This window comes from Thamnophis sirtalis, unplaced genomic scaffold, assembly GCF_051295495.1.
Source record: "Thamnophis sirtalis isolate CommonGarterSnake01/CBP01778 unplaced genomic scaffold, rThaSir2_p1.2 scaffold_3, whole genome shotgun sequence".
NCBI lineage: Eukaryota > Metazoa > Chordata > Lepidosauria > Squamata > Natricidae > Thamnophis > Thamnophis sirtalis.
The window spans coordinates 13,688,343-13,699,153 of NW_028261383.1; the positions used below are offsets into that span (position 1 = coordinate 13,688,343).

Sequence of the window (10,811 nt, forward strand, 5' to 3'; positions counted from 1 at the left end):
CCTCTGCATGCTTCATTTTTTGCAAAACAACAACAACAACAACAACAACAACCAAAAGGCATGCAGAGCTTCGGGTGCTGCACCCAGATTTTCACCCTCTTTTTTTGTGGGAAAAAGCTGCGTCTTGTACTCTGAAAAATACAGTACATTTACACAAATATTGAGATTAATATTCAAGTTCAGTCATTCTCAAACATACAGGAAAAGAATGGAAAATTATCATTCGAAAAGTCAACAGGGGAGCTCCACATTTCTCTGAAATTGAACTTTAATGTTTCTCAATTTTGGCGACTTCAAGATGTGTGCACTTCAACTTCCAGAATTCACCAGCCAACATGGGGAAACCAAAAATGAACTGTTATGAGACTCTTTCTTAAGGAAGCCATTTTTACAAATTCAATACCCCATTCTTTAGAATAACTTGTAATGAAAAGAACCTTCCCTTCCCATCCCATCTCATCCCATCCCTCTTACAATATTGTTTAAAATAATTTTGATAACTTGAGAGACCGCCCGCTGCCAATTACCTCCTAAAGACCCGCCAGATCTCACAGGGTCGGCCTCCTCCGGGTTCCATCTGGCTACTACCCGGGGGAGGACCTTCTCTGTAGCAGCTCCGGCCCTTTGGAATGAACTCCCCGCAGAGATCCGGACCCTCACCTCTCTCCAGGCCTTCCGGAAAGCCGTCAAAACCTGGCTGTGCCAGCAGGCCTGGGGTTGATGAGTTCCCCTCCCCTCTCGACTGGTATGGCTGTGTGATTTTCGTGTATTTTAATTATGTGTACTGTTGTTTATGTTCCCTTTCCCCCCTGAGTTGTTCATCGCCCTGAGTCCCTCCTGGAGAAGGGCGGCATACAAATAAACCAAATACAAATCCAAATACAATACAATACAATTTTGCCCGAGAACTCAAATCTTCAGCTCTTTCCTTATATTCTTTATATATTCTTCCTTATATTCTTCCTTATATTCTTACCTGTATATCCTTTTATTATTTTTTATTTGTTTTGGCTGAAATGAACTGATTTTGTACAGATTATCCCACCAAGTGTCACATTTTTCTTGCCCTAACCTCATTTCTGGAACTGCACAATTCACTATAATCAGTAGTGGAGAATTCTGGAATTGTTCAGTTTAAGATTGGGAGGGGTCCTGAAATCAGGGTTTAGTTACATAAAGCAAACCATATAGAGGATGCTGAGGAAACACTTTCCATAGGTTGTAGCTATCACAATTTGGTTTCATTATCAGGAAAAATGTCCGGGTGGAAAAACTGAGGTTAGACATAGAAACTGGAACTAATTTAGAAATGCACACAAACATTGTTCTGCCAAACAAAACAGATTTTTATTGTTAGCAATGAGGAAGAACTTCCAGTTGCGGGTCTACCTCCATCTTCTGTAAGAAATTCAAGAGATCATATGAAATTATCCAGTAATCAACTGTGGAATTTCTAGCAATAGGAAGAAACATTTCATGCTTCTGTTTCCCACATGCAGGGATCTTCCATTAAGAGCCAAATATACATGTATTTACAGAACTTCCTGCGGTTCTTTTACTGTCTGAATGGCTCTCTCCATAACCCCACACGTGTTAAACTCAACCACTGACTGAGGTCTGTCATGTTAAAAAATCCTTGCTTTATTTTTGCTTTGTTCCTTCTAGCCAGCATCTGGGTCATCCTTCATCCCTCAGTTACATCTGAGTTACGTCTTTTCCAACATAGGTCTTTTTCTCCCTCAGTCACTCTTGGTCCAGAGACTATCCGCTTCCTTGCATGATCCTCTCTTCTTTCTACAGCATTTTCACATCCCAGTCCTGGGACAGCGGCAGCCATGTCACTTCGCCCACAAAAATAACACAATCCCAAGCACAGAGGTCTCTCTTCCAGACAAACCTGCCCCTCAGAAATCTTGACCGCAAGATCAGCTTGTTTGCAGGTGTTCTCATTGACCTAGCATAGTCCACATATCCAATTTTGGGGTACGACAGTACAGAAAAAACATTTACAACTTTAGAAAAGGATAAGCAAGACATTAAAGATCTGGAAACCAATTACCAGAAGGAACAGCAGGGATTCTATCTGTTCAGACTGGTTCAGACAAACTGGTAACTCCAAAGATCAGCTGGGAGAGAACTGATTCGCTCCCACTAGCCTGGCTCCCCCTGCACTTTACCTACCGTTATCTATTCAGCTGAGTTGCGCGGCAGAGTGCCACGGCTCAGCTGTTTTCATTCCCCAGCAGTAATCCGGAAGTTAAGTCTTTGCTAAACTGTGCATGTGTGCAAAGAATGCGCTCAGTGAACTAGTTGTTAAACCAGTAGGATCCCACCCCTGAGGAACAGTTAAAGGAACTGGGTTTGTTTAGCCTACAACAAAGAGATTTGAAAGCAAATGCAACAACTCTCTACAAACATTTCAAAGGTTATCATACTTCAGCCATAGACTTCATCTCTGTTACATAGATGACATAGATGAAAATTCAAGCTAAAGGATGTAAATAGTTGCTAGCTGGTGCAGCATGTGATGACTTCTTCTCTAAAGGTCAGGAGGGAAAGAAAAGGCAATTGCTTATTTTAGCATCTAATATGCCAATTTGCAGTGGCTCAGTGGCTAAGATGCTGAGCTTGTCGATCAGAAAGGTCAGCAGTTCAGCGGCCCGAATCCCTAGCGCTGCTTAACAGAGTGAGCTCCCGTTACTTGTCCCAGCTTCTGCTTAACCTAGCAGTTCGAAAGCATGTAAAAATGCAAGTAGAAAAATAGGGACCACCTTTGGTGGGAAGGTAACAGTGCCCCGTGCGCCTTCGGCATTTAGCCATGCTGGCCACATGACCACGGAGATGTCTTCGGACAACGCTGGCTCTTCGGCTTTGAAACGGAGATGAGCACCACATCCTAGAGCCAGAAAGGACTACCACGCATGTGCAGGGGAACCTTTATCTTTACCTTTGCCAATTTGAAGAAACGTTGCTTTTTCAGAACAAATGAACCACTGCATAAATATTTCAGATTCAGATGCCATCTTTTCTTTTTGTGGTCAGGTGGTCTTTTGTATTCAGATCAGGCCGTAGGATGATAATGTAGCACTTGGGGAAGAAGATGCAGACCAGCAGGCCACCGCTGGAGGCTAAGATGGAGAAGACCTGCACGACCACCATGGACTTCCCCTTGGTGCTCTGATAGGCAGGCACAAAGGACACCCAGACGCTGCAGAAGACCAGCATGCTGAAGGTGATCAGCTTGGCTTTGTTGAAGGCCCCAGGCAGATTCCTGGCCAGGAAAGCCACCGTGAAGCAGATGGCGGCCAGGAAGCCCATATAACCAAGGGAGACATAAAACATGGCGACAGAGCCTTCATTGCATTGCAGGGTGATCTCTCTGGGCTGGGAGTGCATGTCGGAGTCAGGGAAAGGTGGAGAGACACTGAGCCAGATGGAGCAAATGATTATCTGGACAGCAGAACAAGAAAGGATAATGGCGTTGGCAAAACTCTTCCCAAGCCATCTGTTCATCCTCTTCCCCGGCTTTGTGGCCAGGAAAGCCAGCACCACCGTGATTGTTTTGGCCAGGATGGAAGAGACGGCGCCTGAGAAGATGATGCTGAAGGCTGTTTGTCGGAGGAGGCAAGTGGCTTTGCTTGGCCGTCCAATGAAGAGAAAAGTGGAGAAGAAGGAAAGCAGGAGGGAAGTGAGGATGATGTAAGAAACATCCCGATTATTGGCTTTGACTATCGGTGTCTCCAAATATTTAATAAAGATTCCTAAGATGAACCCAGTGATTAAGGATAAGAATAAAGCAAAGGAAACCATGACAATGCCCAAAGTTTCTCTGTAATGCAAGAAGTCTGTGATCTTAGGGATACATTGGTCTTTAGTTTTGTTTGGATACAGATTGTTTGGACATCGGAAGCACTGCTCTGCATCTGCAAAGGACAAGAATAACAACTTAAATTATTCTGCCATTTCCCCCCTATTCATTTTTCACTCATTAGCAATTAGCACTTCGACTTATATACCACTTCACACTGCTTTACAGCCCTCTCTAAGCAGTTTACAGAGTCAACCTCTTGCCCCCAACAATCTGGCTCCTCATTTTACCCGCTTCAGAAGGACAGACGGCTGAGTCAACCTTGAGCCTGGTGAGATTTGAACTGCCAAATTGAAGGCAGCTGGTGATCAGCAGAAGTAGCCTGCAGTACTGCACTGCACCACTGCACCACCATGGCTCATAGAATAATCTTTGACTGGAATCTGTATTTACTCCCAGCATCTTACTTTTCTTCTTCTTAGGAAACAGCAAATTGAGATGGAGAAAAAGAGATGCCAGATGACGAAGCTAGCTTTAGAAAAAAATAAGGAGGCCTCAGGCCAGTAGTGGTATTCAGCCAGTTCGCACCTATTCGGGGAGAACCGGTTGGTAACTTTCTAAGCAGTTCGGAGAACCGGTTGTTGGAAGAAATCTCATTTTGTTTTGTTTTTCCACTTTACAAGGGCTAATCTTGTAGGGAAAGCAGGAAGGAAACATTCTGGTGTTGTTTCTATTCCTAATCTTTATCGCCCTGCTTATAGAAACTGCCTCTCCGGTTAACCCTTATTACATTGTAACAGCAAAGGTGAAGTGCCCATCAATGTGAGTGATGCTGAGTTGGCCATGTCCACCCAGTAACATAACCACCAAGCCCCACCTACCCTGCTGGTCATTAGGGCAGAGAACCGGTTGTTATATTATTTGAATCCCACCACTGCCTCAGGCACAACCTATCCCCTGTTATTTATGCTGTTCTTGCATCAGTCCCCAGGAAGATTAAGACCACTTGACAGGTTCACCAGGGAGGCCACACTTAATGACTCCAGGGGGGTAGGAATTGGAACACTTACATCCCAATGACTCTGCCTACTTGTTAAGCAGGATACTAGGCCTATTCAGGTTAGGTGATAAATTGAGAGAATAAGGCACATACATGATACCACACTGGAAGACATATATGGGGGTCCCTCTAACCAACTTGTTCACATTGAAGAAGCTACTTGGACAAGCAGTGAATTGTTTCAAAGGTCCGGTTGTCATGACTCAACTTCCAGACAGGTCTACCTGTGTTGGAAGAAACGCCCCTCTGGGTTCAGTTCCAAGTGGGGAAAAAAGATACTGGAAACATGGAGGCTGTTTGGAAAGATGGTTTTAATGGTGGGCAGGATCACATGGCTTGAGCTCCTGAGCAGAAAAGGGCAGAGATGCTGAGAATCCCTGGGTTTTATAATCTCTGTTGGGCCCCACCTCTCTGTTTCATGTTCCTGTGTAAGGAATGTATCCCATTGGCTCTCAGACTCCTGGGGGGTGGGGGTCTTAGCTAAATTTGTAGGCTGTCTTGAGACCCAAGCTTGTTTGCCTTATTGGCTGATCAAGTGCCATGTGGTGAGATGGGTAGAGGGTTAATTCTACCTTTTTTATGTAGAATATACTGTCTCAGGCCTTAATGGCCCATTGACAAAGTGGGAGGGGGAGCAGAGTTTCTGCCTCTCTGAGTTTCTACTTTTCTTTTTAGGGGAAATATTCTACCTTTTTAATATTTCCTGAAATAGTTCATGTTCTAGGTGAGGGGTGGGTTTTAACTTGCTACACCTGGACAGACTGTGAATCTTCATCAACAACTTTGCACAGTGACCTCACCACCCTTCAGGCTTTCTGCAAAGCCGTTAAGACCTGGCTGTTCCGGCAGGCCTGGGGCTGATGAGTTCCCAGCCCCACTTGAATTGCTGATTGTTGTGTGGTTTTAACTTGTTGTTGTATCCTGTCTTGTTCCGTTGTTTTGTATCCCCCCCCCTTCCCCTTATGTCTGTTCCCGCCCTGAGTCCCTCCGGGAATAGGGCGGCATACAAGTCTAATAAATGGAATGGAATGGAATGGAATGGAATGGAACGGAATGGACTTCATCTCCATGCTCCGTGCTCTCATGATGTTATACTTGGGGCCGCGTTGGGCCACACTTTCATACAACCACCAATTAGGAGGCACAGAAATGAGGTGGCAGAGATGGATAATAGGACTGACTGAAACCCCACCCCTCTAGAATCCCCACCTTTCTGAATGGAGATGGTCCCATCTGCACATGGGACACACTTGTAGCAGCAGACTGGATCTCCTTCTGGAACTAGCTTGACCCATCCGGGATAGCAGCTTTCAACACACCTGGAAGGGGGCATGGACTAAATAGAAAAAAAGAGATATTAATGAACAGGTCTTGGGGTTCTGTGTTTAAGGAAAGGAAACTAAACTTGGTTTCACTATTCAACACTTTCTTCAATGAGAATAATTGCTGATGGCTTCTCAGTTAATGTCTTTCTATTATCCCCCTTTTTGTTCCTCTTGGTTGATTTTTAAGCTGTAAGTGTCTTAGGGCAAGATCCAGTGTGGGGTAGTGGTTAAAGCATCTGCCTTTAAACCAGGAGACCAGGAGATCCTAGATCCCCTCCTTAGTACAAATCCAGTTGGGTGACCTTAGGCCAGTTCCCCTCTCTCAGCCCTAGGAAGAAGGCAATGGCAAGCCACTTTTGAATGTCCTGCCAAGAAAACTGCAGGGGCTTCTCCAGGAGTCAACACTGACTCGTAGGCACAAAAACAGACAAACAAACCAAAAACTAAGGCAAAACTTCTAAAAAGAATCTCAAAGGATTCTGAATGATCAATGCTAGCAGAACATGAGACCTTATTTAGCAATAGCAGTAGCAATAGCAGCTAGACTTATATACTGCTTCATAGGGATTTCAGCCCTCTCTAAGCGGTTTACAGAGTCAGCATATTGCCCCCAACAACAATCCGGGTCCTCATTTTACCCACCTTGGAAGGATGGAAGGCTGAGTCAACCCTGAGCCGGTGAGATTTGAACAGCCGAACTGCAGAACTGCAGTCAACTGAAGTAGCCTGCAGTGCTGCATTTCACCACTGCGCCACCTCGGCGCTTTGTAATGTACAGTGAATAATTGAAAAAGAAGGAAGGGGAGGGAGGGAAGAAAAGAGGGGAGAAGAGGGGAGGAGGAGGAGAGAAGAGGAGAGTGACGAGAAGAGCTAGAGGTACGAGAAAGGCTAGGAGCCTCCATAAGTGCACCAGTGTGCCTAACATCCTACTGTCTCCATTTATTTATACCAGCGTTGGGTTACTGCCGATTTTACTGCCGATTTGCATGCAAATTCTTCTGCGCATGTGCAGAACATTAAAACTGCAGTAAAAGAAATGCTGGCAACAGCATGGGCGACCAGGGAATTGGTTCAGGGGCGGGGCCAGCCTGCTGTCCCTACCAGTTTGGTGACTCAGTCCCGGTTTCCACTACCGATTCACCTGAACCGGTAGCAGCCCACCTCTGATTTGTACCCATTTCCTGTGTTCTTATTCATGTTTATTCTTATTCCTGTTATCTTGTAGATGAGTGACAAACTAACTAAATAAATAAAGAAGAGAAGAAAAGAGGTCTATAGATGCCTCCCTGATTGTAGTAAGTAAGGAACACGGTAACAATGGTACAAACATTAAAGGTGATCAAACTAACAATGACAATACAATAACCCACCAATAAAGATGTTAAAGTGTTGGATAGATTCTACCTTTTAGATTAAAGAAACCAGCAAGTGACAATATACACCACAGATGGTAAGGTAGCAATGAAGGAATTGGAAAAGATATTCAGATGCTGCGTTGTGTCCTACAATCAACTGCCAGAAGGCTGCTGGCAATGATGGGATAAGTGTGGAAGTGATGTTCTCACCTGGTTATGCCATTTTGGCCACACAATGGCTTCCTCCTTAATAATCAACTTGGACTCCTGTCCCTCTATGCTCCCAAAGATGACTTGATTGACAGATTTATTGGGAAACTTCACCCAGTAGATAATGTCCAAGTCAGCTATTAGCTCTCCGTCCTTACTTAGGTATACACTCTCTATGGAATGGTTGTAAAGCTGAGAATTTTGTAGAAAAGGATGTAGCTAGAATGACAAATTTTAGAAGGTATATGCCACCATTTCACTGATATTAGTGTAACTCTTGTCCCGCATTGTGTTGTCCCACAGGAAGTTAGTACTAGAGCCCACAAAGGACAGGTGACCCTTGGCACTTGGCAAAATGTGTCACAGTGAATACCAGAAGCAATAGCAATAGCAATAGCAGTAGACTTATATACCGCTTCATAGGGCTTTCAGCCCTCTCTAAGCGGTTTACAGAGAGTCAGCATATTGCCCCCAACAATCTGGGTCCTCATTTTACCCACCTCGGAAGGATGGAAGGCTGAGTCAACCCTGAGCCGGTGAGATTTGAACCGCTGAACTGCTGATCTAGCAGTAGCCTGCAGTGCTGCATTTAACCACTGCACCACCTTGGCTCTTAGAAGGTGCCAACAAGCTATTTCTTAAGGGAGCCAGAAGGTTCAGAGCAAGCCAGTGATAATTATGAGTGGAAATTATGTGTGTTCTTCTCAGATACCCTGTTTTTCTTTACAAACAAAGTGTCACTGGTACTCTCTGGACTTGGTTGTTTAGAATAGAATAGAATGGAATGGAATGGAATGGAATAGAATAGAATAGAATAGAATAGAATAGAATAGAATAGAATAGAATAGAATAGAATAGAATAGAATAGAATAGAATAGAATAGAATAGAATAGAATAGAATAGAATAGAATAACAGAGTTGGAAGGGTCCTTGAAGGTCATCTAGTCCAGTGGTCCCCAACCTTTTTATCGCCGCGGACCAGTCAGCCTTTGATAATTTTACCGTGGCCCGCTGAGCGCCCGCAGGGGTGGGGGGGCGTTGCACACGGCCCAGGAGCCTTTGCGCTGCAGCGATCATGTCCCCCGGCCGCTGCAGCGATCATGTCCCCCGGCCGCTGCAGCGATCATGGCCCCCGACCGCTGCAGCGATCATGGCCCCCGGCCGCTGCAGCGATCATGGCCCCTGGCCGCTGCGCGGCCCGGTGCCAGGTACTCCACGGCCCGGCACCGGTCCGCGGACCGGGGGTTGGGGACCACTGATCTAGTCCAACCCCTTGCTTAGGCAGGGAACCTGATACCATTTCAGACAAATGGTTGTCCAATTGCTTCTTTAAAACTTCCAGTGTTGGAGCAATCACAACTTCTGGAGGCAAGCTGTTCCACTGATTAATTGTTCTAAATGTCAGGAAATTTCTCCTCAGTTCTAAGTTGCTTCTCTCCTTGATTAGTTTCCACCCATTGCTTCTTGTCCTACCCTCAGGTGCTTTGGAGAATAGCTTGAGTCCCTCTTCTTTGTGGCAACCCCTGAGATATTGGAGCACTGCTATCATGTCTCCCCTGGTCCTTCTTTTCATTAAAAAAAGACATACCCAGCTCCTGCAACCGTTCCTCATATGTTTTAGCCTCCAGTCCCCTAATCCTCTTTGTTGGTCTTCTCTGCACTCTTTCTAGAGTCTCCACATCTTTTCTACATCGTGTCGATGTATTCCAAGTGTGGCCTTACCAAGGCATTATAAAATGGTATTAACACTTCACAGATCTATCCCTCTGTTTATATAGCCTAGAACTATGTCGGCTTTTTTGGCAGCTGCTGCACATGGCTGGCTCATATTTCAATGGTTGGCCACTAGGACGCCAAGATTCCCTCTTACTACTATTGAGTTGCTACTATTGAGCAAGTTATCACATATACTGTATAGTCTGTCAAGATCCTTCTGTATCTTAAGCCTATCTTCTGGAGTGGTGGCTATTCCTGCCAGCTTGATGTCATCTTGGTGTCATTTTTCACAGATGTTTCATTACCCAAACTAGGTAACATCATTGGTGCTAGTCTGCCGATGATGTTACCCAGTTTGGATAATGAAACATCTGCAAGAAAATAACCATTTTCAGAGAGTACCAAGGACCTCTCATTTCAACCCTGAGCTACAAATATTCTCCCTTATTGCAAACAACAAACCATTCCACAGTTGACTTTTTGCAAGGTGATGATTACAGAGACAGAGAAATCAGAGTCGAAAATAAAATACCTGCCAATGCTGCAGCGTTTGAATTCCCGACTCCTTCCCACTTTTCCTCCTCCTCCTCCGCTTGGATCTGGAGGCAAAGGCAGCGTTTAAGGCATGGGCCACAGCCCAGATGGTCTTGTAGAGGCGGTAGCCATTGAGGGAAAGCACCCTTTCGATTTGCTCCTGGGGCAAAGACCTCCTATTTTCTCTCTCTCTGCATCTTATCCAGCCTTTCACAGACAAGGCATGTTTAGAATACGAACATCGAAATGCTCGATAAACATACAGCTCCACTGAAGCATAGAAGAGAACCATGTCATCATATTTTATCTTCTTCTCAGTCCGGAGATAGAAGGAAAAAAAGCCATAGGTGTACTGGAAAGACAGAGAAGAGTACTTCAAGTCAAGGATGATATTCCTCATTGCTGTAATGATCCAGATTTTCCCTTGTTTCGGTTTTATTTCCTCCTCAAAGACATTTTCTATAAGACGCATTCTAATGAAGTCAGAATTTGTCTCCACCAAGAAAATATAGACATTGATTTGTTTCCATTTGAGAAAGATATCAGAAGGGATATCCACTTCGTACCGATTTATCCCTGAGAGGGTTAGTGAGAAAAGGACACAAATGCCATTCGTTTCCAGGAGTGGCATCAACGTTTTCAGAAACACCTCTCCTTTGTCTGTGTCTGGAGCAACGAGGCCAATGGAGGTCCACCTGAAATAAAGGAGGAGTTTGACCATCCCTGAATATTGGATTCCCTCTTCAGGCACCATCCGGTAGAAAAATGGGAATAGATCTTTACTGCTCAACACTTGAGAAACA

At 44.8% G+C, this 10,811-nt stretch overlaps 1 protein-coding gene and 1 long non-coding RNA gene across 2 annotated transcripts; both read right to left on the minus strand.

Annotated features, from left to right (window-relative positions):
- Positions 1 to 3,012: 3,012 nt before the first annotated feature.
- LOC148047226 (vomeronasal type-2 receptor 26-like) lies at positions 3,013 to 3,810 on the minus strand. The gene has a single exon (XM_087711127.1). It carries the CDS (start codon positions 3,808 to 3,810, stop codon positions 3,013 to 3,015), a length of 798 nt encoding a protein of 265 aa, XP_087567253.1.
- A 2-nt stretch (positions 3,811 to 3,812) lies between these two features.
- LOC148047227 (uncharacterized) lies at positions 3,813 to 6,200 on the minus strand. The gene is made up of 2 exons (XR_015696118.1): positions 6,078 to 6,200; positions 3,813 to 3,923 (listed from the first exon to the last, which is right to left on the minus strand). It is a non-coding gene; the product is annotated as an uncharacterized LOC148047227 (long non-coding RNA).
- Between the last annotated feature and the right edge of the window lie 4,611 nt (positions 6,201 to 10,811).

What these genes read in the sequence shown, in the direction of transcription:
- LOC148047226 (XM_087711127.1), bottom strand. Translation starts at nt 3,810, where the DNA reads ATGGTTTCCTTTGCTTTATTCTTATCCTTAATCACTGGGTTCATCTTA.